This window comes from Prionailurus bengalensis, chromosome B2, assembly GCF_016509475.1.
Source record: "Prionailurus bengalensis isolate Pbe53 chromosome B2, Fcat_Pben_1.1_paternal_pri, whole genome shotgun sequence".
NCBI classification, from domain to species: Eukaryota; Metazoa; Chordata; class Mammalia; order Carnivora; family Felidae; genus Prionailurus; species Prionailurus bengalensis.
This window is the reverse complement of record NC_057349.1, coordinates 2,868,127-2,883,234: the sequence shown is the minus strand read 5'-3', so window position 1 is coordinate 2,883,234 and position 15,108 is coordinate 2,868,127. Positions and strand designations below refer to the sequence as shown.

The window sequence follows — 15,108 nt, the reverse complement described above, 5'->3', positions numbered from 1 at the left end:
GGAGGTTGCGCGGGCTTTTTAAAAAGGCAAAAACTACTTTTCCCTTTTGTAACCCACATTTTTAAGACGCTGCAGTACAGCCCCCTACGGGCGACCCATTAAGTCGTAAGTAATCCACACACACAAGGGCTGAATGAAATTCAGTCCCCAACTCGTTCTTTGCAAGTGAAATCAAGAGAAAAACTGAAAAGGGGAGCAGAAGCAGGGTTTAACTTAACGGGTTCAACCTGAGCGTACAGCTGTTTTTCAGAAATCTCTGGGTGGCTCTGAAAAGAGCCTTTGGGGTTTTGCTGCCTTCTCAAAGGCCAACTTCCTACTTCTTTTTCGGGGCCGCTTTCTTCGCCTTGGCAGCCTTGGGCTTCGCTGCTTTGGGCTTGGCGGCTTTGGGCTTGGCCGCCTTCGGCTTCACAGCCTTGGGCTTGGCTGGGCTCTTCGCCGCCTTCTTGGGCTTGGCGGCGGCCTTGGCCTTCTTGGGGCTCTTGGCCACCTTCTTGACCCCGGCAGCCGCGGGCTTCTTCGCCTTCTTCGGCGTTTTCTTCACCGCCTTCTTGGCTCCCGCAGCCTTCTTTGGCTTCTTGGGGGTGGCCCCGGAGGGCTTCTTGGCCTTCGCCGCGCCCGCCTTCTTGGTTTTAGGCTTGGCCTCCCCGGAGGCCGCCTTCTTGTTGAGCTTGAACGAGCCCGAGGCGCCGGTGCCCTTGGTCTGCACCAGGGTGCCCTTGCTCACCAGGCTCTTGAGGCCCAGCTTGATGCGGCTGTTGTTCTTCTCCACGTCGTAGCCGGCGGCCGCCAGCGCCTTCTTGAGCGCGGCCAGGGAGAGGCCGTTGCGCTCCTTGGAGGCGGCGACCGCCTTGGTGATCAGCTCTGACACCGGGGGGCCGGTGGCCTTGCGTTTCGCCGCGCCACCGCCCGCAGCTTTCTTGGTCGCCTTCTTCTTGGCAGGTGACTTCTCCACCGGCGCCGGGGCAGCCGTCTCGGCAGGCGCGGTTTCCGACATGGCCAGAGGCAGGAACTGCGAGAGTGAGAGAGACTCAAAATCCAAAGGGCAAGTCGTGCAATGCCGCCCGACTCCGGCCAGGCGCTTATATAAGCCGGTGGCGCTCTGTGATTGGTGGAGCGTCCAATCCACTGCCCTCAGGCAGCCGCCCTTCGCGGTTGGACTCCAGAACTGTGTTTGTTAGCCCCCCAAATTTGATTAAATGCTGAAAATAATTGTACAGAATTTGACGCTTTGAAGCTGTAAAGGAGGAAAGCAGCCTCCAGGTTCACATGCTGGCTTGTGTTTTCATGAGTCGTGCGCAACAGATGAAAGATATTTTTAAAAATCTTTTCAGCTTTTCACGTATATCCACTGGGTTTAAGGCATTGTGCTAGTTTGTTGCAAGTTGCAATAAGTTTCTACGAACTATCAAGTGGAGATTTTTTCAAAAGCTTTGTCCCTAGGTTCGGCCTTTGATTTTTTGCTAGAGGAAGACCCAGGTTTCCTTGGTTTGGACATAAACTTTGTTTCCAACTGTAGCAAGTAACACAGGGGCAGCGCAGACAGTTGCCTGCAGCCCCAAATTCACCACATACACCCCACACATCCCACTTTCAAAACCAGTTCTGCTTCCTAGGATTTTGCAGGTGACAATATCTCTAGAGAATGCCTTTTGCAGCTTGGAGATGTTCAGTAGCCAGAATGACGTCTACCTTGCAGCGGGAGGAAGAGGAATGACTTTGGCTTCAGGATCCAATGACCTGGATTCAAATTCAAACTTAAATTGAGTGTGTTTTTTTAAATCGAGATACTTTCTCTCTTTAGTATTAGGCAAATCCATGATAATAAGTACAAAAATTGCCTTGCCCGGATAATGTGCTTTAGGAAAAACTCAAACCTGCTGAAAATATTCAAGGGGTTCCAGTAGTCCTCAAAAGTACAGACTGTGTAGATGACATGGGACTTTGTCCGGTTTCCTAGGTGCTCTTCTCAGTGCTCTCATTCAAACCCCATATCTCCATCAACATTTAATAAAGTACACTGTCAGGAATACCCTCTTCTGTAAGCAGCCAGGAGACATCAATGTGGGCATTTTTGTGTGTTTGAGCAAAGGCAGACCTGTATTTCAGAGAAATTGTTGACTATCAACCATGAGAAGGGTGGGAATTGAGGGACTGCAAGTTATAGAGGTTCAGAAGAATTCAGGAATACATTAGCATCCAAGAGAACTGAGGCAGTAACCTTGAGGTTGGAACGGAGGGAGGATATGTTTGCTTATTTGGGAGGAGGGTGAGGTGGGGAATGGATAGGATTTTGTGACTGGCCTGGATGAGAAGGGAGGTCTAATGATTAGAATCTCTACTGCGATCAACACTCACCTAGTTCTTCCCTGTGACAAACTTTAGGGAAGTTTAAAGTTGCCAACGTATTTCTCCCCAAAGAGCTCCTGGAGTTGAACCTGTAGCCAACTTAAGGCCAAATCGGGACAGTGTCGTTTTCTGTTGCTCTCAAGTTAAGAGTGCTTTTTAGATTTTTTAATCGTGTTAAGAAAAAAAAAAAAAAAAAAAAGCCGGAGACAATATTTGGCCTGAAAAGGCCAGAATATTTGCTATCCGGCCATTTTGCTATGTTTTGGACTCATCCACACAGACACAGATTATGGGATATTGCTACAAGACTGCCTTTTTTCAGAACCATGCACGTCAAGAACTAAAGAAGGGATATTAACAAAAATGTTTTAAGCAAGCATTTTCCACCACTTCAACCACAAAACTTTCAGAAGATCTAGGGTAGGGGAAACCCAAACCTCTATGCTTAAGAAAGGCATAATTAACAAGGGCTAACATTCACTGAGCATTCACTAAGTGCCAGGAAGTAATCTAAGATTGCTCTACAGTCTTATTTGCCACAGTTTACAGCTATACAGAGACCCAGGGCAAGGAGGAGTAACCTGCCAGAAGTTATATGGCTAGTCATTGGCAGTTTTAAGGTTTGAACCTGGACCACAAGCTCTGTAAGCAGTATATGTCCTCAGCTCTATTATGATGGGAAAAATCCTAGAAAGGGTGAGGAGAAATCAATCTTTGAAGCTTGTAAGAGATAACATCAAGTAGTCTCTAAAACTAAGAGCCACTAAAGAATTGCTAAACTCCTCTATAAGAGGACTCTGGCCCGCAGGTCAGAATGGCCTTTTTTCTTTTCTTTTCTTTTCTTTTTTTTCAGAACGGTCTTTCTTGTCAATTCCCTGACATTCCAAAAAGTTTTAGGAGCCTGTAGCTGGGATGTCAGCCTCTCTGGAAGGGCAAACCCCAAATATGGGAAAGAATATAAGGCCCAAATGGCTGACCAGTCTGAGAACACTCGAGAAAAACTTGCAACATCATGGGAATTAGGATTTGTAATCAAAACAAGCAAATAAACAATTATAGTCCTATGTGAAAAGCACAAGATTTTTCAAAAAAAAAAAAAAAAGTAATTGGACAAATTTAATAGACACAACAAATTTATTAGGAAACCCATTATTTTTGTGGAAACTAGTAACAGCTTTAAAATCTTAGTTCCTTTGATTCCTTTTGAAAAAAAAAACCCAAAAATCCTCACAACCCAACTTCACACTGAGAAGCACAATTTTAAAACAAGGAAATACCTTATGCTTTTTAGAGCTCCTGAGAACTCAGAGGACAGCCTGCAGGTCAGAATATGTAGGTCATTGTCGGCCCATTTTCCACAATCACATACATGGATAAAACCGAAAAGACTATTCTTGTCAAACATCACGTTGAAGCCTTTTTAAGCACGGAGGGTACATGTTCTGTGCCTCCGAGTAAGAGAAGCAAATTGAGGCCCATTCCTTGATGTAAAAGCACTGGGGATACTTGACAAAAGTAAAGCGGTTCTTGCCAACTGCACGATGCACAGAAACCTGGACCCAAATTTCTTTCCTTCAATCACTTCACGTGGCCCAGAACAGCTCATTTCTAGCATGGCTGGTTCGTTTCAATATATTCAAACAGCTCCTTTGTGCTAAGTCCCAGGAGGGGGTCAGCGAGTGCGAAACCTCCCGATTCACAGCACAGCCACCTCCTGCAGTCTTCGGGTGCACACGCCTGGTGTGGCACAGGAGCTATTGGAAACCGCCCCGTGTTGTTCCCGAGCCTACCGTATATTCCCTACAAGTTTAACAGCTCTTTTCTGGTGACAATGGAGGGGCTCTGAAAAGAGCCTTTGGGGTAGGGTGTACGGAGAACGCTACAAAGCTTTATGCCCGCTCCCCACGGATGCGGCGCGCCAGCTGGATGTCCTTGGGCATGATGGTGACGCGCTTGGCGTGGATGGCGCACAGGTTGGTGTCCTCGAAGAGCCCCACCAGGTAGGCCTCGCACGCCTCCTGCAGCGCCATCACGGCCGAGCTCTGGAAGCGCAGGTCGGTCTTGAAGTCCTGCGCGATCTCGCGCACCAGCCGCTGGAACGGCAGCTTGCGGATCAGCAGCTCGGTGGACTTTTGGTAGCGGCGGATCTCGCGCAGGGCCACCGTGCCGGGCCGGTAGCGGTGCGGCTTCTTGACGCCGCCGGTGGCCGGCGCGCTCTTGCGGGCCGCCTTGGTGGCCAGCTGCTTGCGCGGGGCCTTGCCGCCCGTCGACTTGCGCGCCGTCTGCTTCGTGCGAGCCATGACAACTAGGGCTAGCTACTCAGCACTGCGGGATCAAGAACACGGGTCCCAGTACTTATAGGGACCCTCGAATCCTGATTGGACAGTAGGCGCCCGCCCCGCCCAGCCTCGCCCCGCCTCCAGAATTCACTTGGTTCAATCCATTGAGGACCGGAAGCGTCTTCCCGCCTCGCCCGCTGATCTCTGTGATGCACAAAGAAAATGTCGGACTTTTCAAAAAACTTCTAGGTTGCATGAGCATCCCTTACCATGTTGTATTAAGAATCCCAAAGTGCATTTCACTAATTTAAAAAGCGTCATGATTGCATTCCTGGTAAAAATGCATCTACTTTAAATAGTCAATTGGCGGGACTGACGTGGTTTGCACGTCCTGCTACTGCGTTCTAAGCCAGAACTCCCAGACGAAGAGAATCGCTGTTTACCACGATCGTCCTGTTGCCCCTCGGACGATGTATGGTAAGTTCGGCTTTCAGTACAAACCTGCTCTTGACAGTAAAGACTCGGCATGACCGGACGTTTAGCCACTTTGTGATAGACACACCGGGGGCCGAGTGCAGAGACGCGCGGGTATTTTAGGCACACGTTAGTTTCAGGTCTGATCGGCCCTAACCCATGCTAAGGGCACTCATGGTACGGCGCTCAGCTAAATCAATAAAGGGGTCCACAGCTCCTTAACAGATTTCGTGGGTGGCCCTTAGAAGGGCCTTTTGGGCAATAGGTGCGACGATTTAAGATCATCTTAGCCCCCGAAGCCGTAGAGGGTGCGGCCCTGGCGCTTGAGCGCGTACACCACGTCCATGGCCGTGACCGTCTTGCGCTTGGCGTGCTCCGTGTAGGTGACGGCGTCCCGGATCACGTTCTCCAGGAACACCTTGAGCACGCCGCGGGTCTCCTCGTAGATGAGGCCGGAGATGCGCTTGACGCCGCCGCGCCGGGCCAGCCGCCGGATGGCGGGCTTGGTGATGCCCTGGATGTTGTCGCGCAGCACCTTGCGGTGGCGCTTGGCGCCCCCCTTGCCTAGGCCCTTCCCACCCTTACCGCGTCCAGACATGTTTCCGGAACAGACAAACACTATTACTCGCCGAGGTAGGAGTTTATATACTCCTCTGTCGGACCTGTTTGGGAACACCGCCGACCCACAGTATCCGCCCTGTGAGGTCTCCGACAGAGCCCAGCGCGAGTTTTCAGCATCAATGCGAGGGGCGGTGCTTACAGTCCTTGGTTAAAAAAAGGCGCCTGCGGTTGTCTGCGCTTGCCCGGGCCTCGGTGGCCGGGTGAAGTCTTGCTGTTGTTTCTGTCGCTCAGCACTGGTCGAGGTGGCGACTCGTGGCGGGGCAGCTGAGCTCGCCTGGAACTCTCCTGAGCTGCGATTGCAGCCATTTGGGGGCGTTTGTGAAACCGCGTCGGGCGCCGGGTCCTCTCTCCGTGACCCGTCGGGCGGCGCGCGTCAGCGCCTCCTGGCTACAGGTCAAGGTGCGGTTTTTACCTCCCCATTTCCTTTCTTTACGTATTACTTATCGTCTTCTTTCCCTTCCCCTTCGCTGCCACATATTTTGGGGGTAGTGACTTATTCTCTTCATCTGGGTTGGAAACACTAGGTTTCTTAAGTTGTTGAGGAAGGTGACCTTTTACTCCTGCCTTGCAGAGCGCAGGAGCAGGCGGCAAAGCTTTTCCAAGCTCCCCCTCCCCCACCAAGTCCTTTGATGAACTGGGAAACCGACTGCGCCCAGAAACCGTCTGCCTTTCATTTACAAACAAAAGGCAGAAGGAAGAGACTAGGGAAGACTTTATTCCAGGGAAAAAAACCTTGGAAAGGCGGCGCTGTGGTGGTTTCCCTGATCGGGCCGTTTGGAACGGCTTCTCTCGGGCGCTGGCTTGTCTCCCAGATAATGAATCGTTTCTCCCTGGAAACCTGCTCGTCCACACGCACGCTTCTCTTTCCCCCAGCCTCTGTTAGGTTTACACTTCCTATTTCAAAAGTGTGTGATTATTTACAACTTGAACAAATACCTAATTTTATTCCAGGAATCAGCCACTGGGTGTATCCTAAACTGTACTCCCCGTAAGTTAAAAACACTACTTGCCTGTGTTGTATTCGTGAACATTTCTTACTGAGCGGCGAGTCCCGCCTCTTTCTCCATCCCTGTTTAAAAATGGAATCTGCGTGCTTAACCTTGAGGAAGTAAAAGGTGTATCTGCTGATGAATAAGGGCACTCTTTCCCCTGCACCTATAGAGAAACGGGCAGCATTCTGCTTCAATATATACCAGCTGTTCTTGGAAATATTATTTGGAGACCAGTCTTTTCAAGACAAGTCTTGCAGCACAGAAAAGTTATGAGTGTTCCTTTGGTGAAGGTAACATACCTTGAAAGGCGTGTAATTTGATTTGATTGCATTGCCAGTGCTCTGTCCTGAAACATTCACGGTCTCTGTTTCCTGAAGGTGTAATTCCCTGTTAAACGCGAGACTCTTCATTCTCTTTTCCCCCTTGCATGGAGGGAGCAAACAGACGGGCCTGCAGATTTTTTAGCTCCATCTGCTGGCAGTCTGTTCCCTGCATGCAAGGGGGAGAAGAGAATTAAAAAAGTCCCCAATATTTTAAGAGCTTAAGGTTCTCATTTCATTTCAATTAAATACTATTAAAATTCTATTTTGTGTCTCGGCATGTAATTATGCTAATTGACATGAGCTGTCCAATAATTTCTTGGTGAATAATTGGGATACATGCAGGGATTCCCCCCCCCCCCCCCCGCACACACACACACACATTAGGAGAGATAGTATTTTCCAAGAGAAATATTGACAATGTTTTAAGCTCTGTGAAACTTAATTAGGCGAAATTAAGGCCCTTAAAAGGCCTAATTAAGGCCCTTGCCCCTTAATGAGGCGAAAGTTGTTTGCTGATCCACACCTCCTTGGTTGACAATTTTTTAATATTATTAGTTCCAAGTGTTTGGCTCAATCCTTTTCAGTATTGTCGTGTTTTCAATTTAATTTGCACATCCTTATTTCCTTGTCACCTGAATTTGTTTTGTTTGTTCTGGTTAAGGCTTTGGAAGTGGCTGGGAGATTGTTTTCCTTATCTTTGACTTTTTTGTTGCTGTTTTCCACTCAAAGTTAGCTTCCCTACTAGTCATTACTCCCTCTCCCAAATGTCATTTCTCCTGTCCCCCACATGCTTGCACACTCATTTATACATGCACACAGACATACCGGTCCAAAACGCCACTAACTTTTTGGAGTCTTTTCCACTCCATGAACTTAGGCCCTCAAGTCCTTTCTCCCACTTTGGTAGTATCTTATTTCCACACAGAGCAGCCTTTCACCAGCTCAGAATCTTAACTGTGAGACCCGGAAGCAGGGAGTTTCCTTTTCTTGCCCTCGCCTCAGAGCAGTCACCACCGCTGCTGGCATCTGTAAAGCTTCCTTCAGCTTCTGACTCCTTCCATGTGCTGTTAAGACCAATGGAAGGGGGCGCCTAGTCTAGGTGGCTCAGTTGGTTAAACGCCAGACTTTGGTTCAGGTCATGATCTAACAGTTCGTGGGTTCCAGCCCCAAGTCGGGCTCTGCTGACCCTGTGGAGCCTGCTTGGGATTCTCTCTCCCTCTCTCTCTGTCCCCCCACCCCCATCAGTAAATAAACCTAAAAAAAGGGGGGGGGGTAATTGAAGCGGGATGCACTGCTCCCTACTTCGGCCTCTTCCTCTCTTCTCTTACCCGTCCTCTTTCCTAGGGTCATTGTGTCATTTTCTTGTCCGTTAATGGCTAGAAAAGTGATTTTCAAAACTCACTAATCAGTGGCAACTCTTGCTTTGTTCTGAAACTCTAAAGACTCAAGTGTATTCTCCAACATAGGAGGCATTTCATGCCTGACATTGCCTCATTTTATCGAATGTCCTACCTTGTTTCTGCAATTTCTTACTATCACGTGATCCGTGATGGTCTTAATATTGTTTTCTAAGCTTCTCTTAATTTAGCTAATTTTCATGCCTGAAATCTATCCGACAACGTTGCCGGGAAATGCTGTTCATCTTACCTTACTAATATCTCCAGGGTTGGCTACTGAGAACATAAAAACCACAGTGAAGCTGAGGGCCCTGGTGTAGAGGCCCCCTTAGCCATCCTGGCTTCCAAAGAAGGGGGAGAGGCCAAGAACGCAGTTCCTAAGCTTCTACTCTTCGAAAATGAACTGGTTGCTGTAGACTGAATGTGTGTGTCCATTCAGAATTCATAACGTTGAAACCTGAACCCTAATGTGATGGGCCTTGGAAGTGGGGATACTGACAGGCGCTGAAGTCCTAAGTGCAGAGGCCTCCCGGATGCTGTTAGTGCCTCTGTAAGAGAGACCCCAGTGATCCACTGTTGTCTCCCATGGTGTGAGGACCTAGTGACATGACCGTCTGTGAACCAGGAAGTAACTTCTCAGTACACACTGAATTTGACCAAAGCCTTTGTCTTTGACTTCCCAGCCTCCAGAACTCTGGGAAATAAATTTCTGTTGTTTGTAAGCCACGCAGCATATGGTGTCCTGTCCTGGCAGCCGGAACAGACCAAAACACTGGTGTCCTGTAAATCAGGTTTGAAACGTCCTCAAGATTCAGTAGGGGAAGGGAAGATTCAGTAGGGGAAGGGAAGGAAACGTGAGATAAAAATAGAAGGAGGCAAACTGTGAGAGACTCTTAAATACCAAGAACAAGCTGGAGGGGAGGGGAGGGGAGGGGGTAGCTAGGGGATGGGCGTTGAGGAGGGCACTTGTGATGAGCCCTGGGTGTCATTGTAAGAGATGAATCACTGGGTTCTACTCCTGAAGCCGAGACTACACTGTATGTTAACTAACTAGAATTTAAATAAAGAAGAAAGGGAAAAAAAAAAAAAGACTCCGAATTGGTGCCTTTGGTTTTGGTGGTTATTCCAGGTCATTTGTGAGTAAACCCAGAAAATTCTGTTGGAGATCATGGCCCAAGAGTCCAGGTAGGAACTGAAGAGGATGAGCAGGGATGAGCGTTTGGTTCAGCTTTTTGATATGCCCAAATTCGGGTGCCCCCCGAGAACAAACCACCAGAGTCCAGAGTCAAAGCCAAGCGGCAAGGGTTTATTGCAGGTTCGAACCCGGACCTCCGCGCACTGGTTGCCGGGGACGCTAAGAGGCCCGAGAGAGCTTTTTACAGCATTTTTATAGACAGGCCCAAACAAGTTAAGGGGAAGTTAGAGGCTTTCCATGGTTACAGAGCTGTTATTGGTTGACATTTAAATTTGAACACAGAACTTGATTGGATCCCACCTTTAGGTCAGACCACAGCTGGGCATGCCTTGGCTAGTTCCAGGAACGGCGGGGGGGGGGGTTCTTTTGTTTTGTGGTTATGGGTACACCTGGTATTTTTCTTTAGTCTCTCATTCCCCCCTTTCTTTGGTGCCTCAAGAGCCAATCTTGGGTTTATGTGTCTGATTCAAATGTTTCGGTAACGATAGGTTGGTATTGGGTCCTAAGGACCATCAGTTGGATCGTGTTAACTCGGTCTTTGATAAAGGCAACTAGTTTATTAATAATATAAGGCCCGAGGGTGAGGAGGAGTATAAGGGGTCCAGCTAGAGCAGAAAGCAGGGTGGCTAGCCATGGGGACTGATTGAACCAAGACTCAAACCAGCCTTGTTCTCGCCCACGCCTCCGTTTGGCCAGCCCTTCTCTAACTTTAGCCATGGACTCTCGGACTACTCCGGTGTGGTCAGCATAAAAACAACATTCTTCTCTTAAGGCTGCACATAAACCTCCTTGTTGGAGGAAGACTAGATCTAGCCCCCTTCGGTTCTGTAGGACTACTTCAGAAAGGGAGGTCAGAGATTTCTCGAGGTGCGAGATGGAGTCCTCAACTCTGGCTGTATCTTCATCAATGGCTGCCCTTAGGCTGCTGAACCCCCGGTGCTGGATGGCTAGTGATGAGATCCCTGTTCCTGCCCCTATGGTACCGAGGCCAAATAAGGTGGACAAAGTTATGGCCGTAAAGGGTTCCCGTTTTATTCTTATTGACTCTCTTGCTTCCGTCCCTTCTGTCCACAGGTCATATACGACATTTTCTTGGTGGTAAATAACCTTTGGAAACACTAATACCATGACACAATATTCTGTTGACGAATTAAAGACATTCCTGCTAACACATGGGGTGAGCCCTGTCTTAGAACAAACCCACCAACCGTCAGGAGCTGGAATTATTCATTTAGATTCATTTATAGAGTAATTAGTCGGGGCAGAGCTGGATATGGCTAGAGGGGACCTTTCCTATACAAGTCCCATTGCCAGTGACCGCTTGCAGTGTGAGGCCGGGGCTCTTTCGATTCCACTTGCAAGCTGCTGGTGACTCTTCTCCTGATTGTGAAAAAGGGGCAGCTGGACCCACGGCTTCGTAGAAGGGGGGTTTTATATCATAACATAACCAGCAGGCCCTTGTCGCCTCAGGGTCCGACCGGTTTAAGGCCTCATATGCTGCTGTTAGCAATTTCCATAGGGAGTCTATGCCTTCTGGGTTCTGATTTTCTTGGACAGCTTGTGCTTTTACTCCTGGGGTAAGGATGGGGGTCCTGCTGGAGAGAGTAGTGGAGATCTGCCCGGGGATAGGCTTATCTCTTTTTTCCCCTAATACCTGATTTGGCCCCACTGGTTGTACAAGAGGGGAGACTTTTAATTTTATTTGAATGGCAGTCCCAAAGAGGGGATATTGATATAAGTAGAGTCCCCAAGTGAGTCCCGAGACCCACCGCCTGTCCTTTTTCCCCTCCTCTGTAAATCTTACACGAATAAGGTTACAGTTCTCATCATACCTGGTGTGGGTACATGGTTGGACATAGGCCATTTCAATAAATTGGGGTTTTACTTCCCACTTCCATTCCCCATCATTGGAGGTGACGCAACTCCAGGCTGCGCAGTAGAGGGTTTCGATCCCTCCACATGTCTGCTTCATTGCCCCCGTCCTAAATCCCGGACATGCATAAAATCCATTTCTACTGATTGACACCCTCCTTTGCAGCTGCCTCCATTTACCTCCTTCCATTTCTTCTATTGGACTAACTTTTTCTAAATTGAAATATAAATCTGGCCACCAGGTATTTAATGGGGCAGTTCCTAGGGTTTTGTTGTAGATTTCATGAGTCTCCAAGTTAGTAATTTCCCAGGTCAAATTATAGGGGTTGCGGGGATTTGGATCTACAGACAATTTGCAGAACAATCAAGAGGAGGGCAAGTACCATAGTTACGGCTCAGTCCGTTGGCGGCGTAGGGTCAATTTTAAAGGATTGTCCTTAGTCCGGTCAACAGTCCAGGTTGTCTTTGAGGGTCCGATGAGGTCTGAGAACGGGTCCACCGGTTTGGCGTGGGTGCAATGGATCCAGGTGGCGATTCCGTCTACTTTGATGGCAGTCGGCGTTGTCAGGATGACCTGGAAGGGTCCTTTCCACCTGGGTTCCAGAGTCCCCTGCCGATGACGTTTGACGAGCACCCAATCCCCGGGGCGGAACTGATGAAGAATAGGCGGGGGTCCAGTCTCATAAAGTTCTTTTAATTTGGGCCATACATCTTCATGGACCCTCTGCAAGGCTTGTAGGGAGAACAAGAGTTCAAGACCATTATCGTTCTCAGTTTTGACAAGGTTATCTTTTAGGTTAGGGATGATGGGGGGTGGTCTACCATGTATTATTTCATAGGGTGTGAGTCCCAGTTTGTATGGGGAATTACGCACCCTGAACAGAGCGTAGGGGAGAAGGACCACCCAATTAGCGCCAGTCTCCATGGTTAATTTGGTTTGGGTCTCTTTTAATGTTCTGTTCATTCTTTCTGTCCTGAGTTTTGGGGTCGGTCTCTCTTCTGGGGCGTCCCTGTTGTTGTAGACCCGTTGTGCTATACGGAGCAGATCCTGGATCTGTTTGCCTTCTAAATCCTCTAGCCTTTGGAGTTTTTTCTTAATGTCAGGAGCTGCTTGATTTACAAAGGACATAATGACAGCAGCCTGGTTCTCAGGGACTTCTGGAGTTACCCCATGGGGGTAAACTGTCTAAAGGCTTCCATTAGTCTAAGTAAGCAGCTGGACTCTGTCTTTCCCTGTACGACCGAATATACCTTAGCCAAATTGGTGGGCTTGCGAGCTGCAGCCCGGAGACCCGCCATCAGAGTCTGGCGATAAATGAGTAGCCTTCCCCTACCTTCTGCCGTGTTGTAGTCCCATTCGTCCTGTGGAGGTCTGGTTAGGGGGAGAGCCACATTAATGAGGTTAGGGTTAGATGTCGGCTGACCGACGTCTCCGGGAACCAGCTTTCTTGCTTCTAATTGGATCCTCTCTCGCTCCTCCGTGGTGAACAGGATGCGGAGGAGCTGCTGACAGTCGTCCCAGGTGGGCTGGTGGGTGAACATGACACTGTCTAAAAGAGCTGTTAGGTCTTTAGGGTTATCAGAGAATCGAGCGTTCTGTGTTTTCCAGTTGTAAAGGTCACTGGTGGAAAAGGGCCACTACTGGAGTCGGGGGTTGCCTGTTTCATCTGGGGATCCTATTTCCCGCAAGGGTAGGGCCACAGTGGAGTCGGGGAGGCGAGGGTTTGGCTCACGATGGTGTGCCCGCGGGTTCGGCCGGCTGGCCCCTCGCGGTCGGTTTCGTTTTCAATGGGGCCTGGCGCGGCTGCTGCCTCCCGTCCTCCTGGTTCCAGCGCAGCTGCTGCTTCCCGTCCTCCTGGTTCCCCTAGGGGGGCAACTAGAAGGGCGGCTGGTGGGGCGGCTGCTGCGGGCAGGGCCTGGGGTACGAGGGGAGGGGGATGATAGGGTGGAGGGTCTAGGGATAGTAGGTCCTGACCAACGGGCAATACGGGATACTAGGGCGCGGATGGCGTCTTTGGTTTTGGGGGATCTGCAGTCCGCATGGCAAGGACCTTACACGTTCCTGAGGACAGGAAGGGGGCCAACCAAGGGGGTGGATTTTCCACCCAATTTTGCCATACTAGAATGTAGGGAATCTGATCCGGTGTCCCTCACGACCCGGTAGAAAAATCTTTGACTTCACCTTAGCAATTATAGGGAGGCAGAAAGTTCCTTCGGTTGGTCATCCAACGCCGAAGGTTGGCCATTCGGAGCGGCAGAGGGTTAATTTTCCCCTCCGGATATCTAGACTCAAATTCTGCCCTCTGGTTCTAACATCCCTGAAGTTAGCAACAAGGAGAGAAAGAGGAGTGCTTTGAGATTGGCCCATCTGTATCCTGGAGGTGGAGAAAAGGATTAAAAGGAGAAACAGTAAAGTTATGAGGATTTCTGGTTGCGCCAGACCAGGTCACCTGTGAAAGAGAAGGGGTTCAACACTTAAAGGTTATAGAATAAAGAACACAACACTTAGATCGCTAGTGCGTTTCGGGTGTTCGTAACCCGGACAGAAGAATTCCGATGGGCCCAAAAAGGTGCTCCAGACGGGTGCCAGTGGACGTCTCCTACTGGACCCGACTGACTGCCCTATAGCGCGTCCGCCAGGGCTGTGTCAGTCACCGATACAGATCCCGCGCGGGAGGCTCACTTACCGATTGGTCTCAGGGACGACCCGTTGACTTGGGGTCTGGTGGGCTTGGGGGTATCCCGGAGGAGCCCCCAAATGATATGCCCAAATTCGGGTGACCCCCGAGAACAAACCACCAGAGTCCAGAGTCAAAGCCAAGCGGCAAGGGTTTATTGCCGGTTCGAACCCGGACCTCCGCGCACTGGTTGCCGGGGACGCTAAGAGGCCCGAACGAGCTTTTTACAGCATTTTTATAGACAGGCCCAAACAAGTTAAGGGGAAGTTAGAGGCTTTCCATGGTTACAGAGCTGTTATTGGTTGACATTTAAATTTGAACACTCAGCCGAACTTGATTGGTTCCCGCCTTTAGGTCGGACCAATGCGGGGGGGGGGGGGGGGGGGAGTCTTTTGTTTTGTGGTTATGGGTACACCTGGTATTTTTCTTTAGTCTCTCACTTTTGTTTTTGCCATTTACTTGTTTCTTGATCTTAGAAGAAAGAGCACTTCTTGGAATGCAGCCACTATATTTTCCTTCTTCATGCCCTTAATTTATCTCCACCCTTTTGCTTTCACAAATAGCAGTTTGATGAATATTCGCGATATGTCCTTTTATGGGTCTGTAGGAGAATTTCCTTTGGGCATAGACCTGGGCATACCCAGTTCTACGAAGTAAATTAGATAATTGTTCAAAATGTATTGCGTAAAACCACCATCAGCAAAACCACCACAGGAAAGTAAGTTTCTCCACCTCGCATGCCACGTGTGATTTTTACCCAGTATTTCATTATTTTAACTTGCATTTATCTGATTACCTAGTGAAGTACAAAAATTCTTCATATAATTGTTAGCTATTCAACTGTCTCCATTTAAAGTCAGATTTTTTTTTCGTTAAGATAGGCAATAAACTAATATACTCAAGGCGTATTTTCTTCCACAGAACTATCATT

The 15,108-nt window shown here is 49.0% G+C and overlaps 2 protein-coding genes across 2 annotated transcripts in view; both read right to left on the bottom strand.

The window, feature by feature from the left end:
* Positions 1-5,800, bottom strand: part of LOC122490252 — a 33,096-nt gene extending 27,296 nt beyond the window's left edge. The window contains exons 1-3 of the mRNA XM_043592849.1: positions 5,391-5,800; positions 4,777-4,829; positions 4,318-4,661 (exon numbers count right to left, since the gene is read on the bottom strand). Of these exons, the coding sequence (XP_043448784.1) occupies positions 4,318-4,661; positions 4,777-4,829; positions 5,391-5,697 (704 nt within the window). The 5' untranslated portion in view covers positions 5,698-5,800. The remainder of the gene's footprint in view (positions 1-4,317; positions 4,662-4,776; positions 4,830-5,390) is intronic.
* On the bottom strand, positions 65-3,174 carry H1-5 (H1.5 linker histone, cluster member). The gene has a single exon (XM_043590637.1). It carries the CDS (start codon positions 992-994, stop codon positions 314-316), a length of 681 nt encoding a protein of 226 aa, XP_043446572.1. The 5' UTR covers positions 995-3,174; the 3' UTR covers positions 65-313.
* Positions 5,801-15,108: the final 9,308 nt, after the last annotated feature.

Excerpts from the sequence above, each read along its gene's own strand:
- H1-5 (XM_043590637.1), bottom strand. The coding sequence starts at position 994 with ATGTCGGAAACCGCGCCTGCCGAGACGGCTGCCCCGGCGCCGGTGGAG.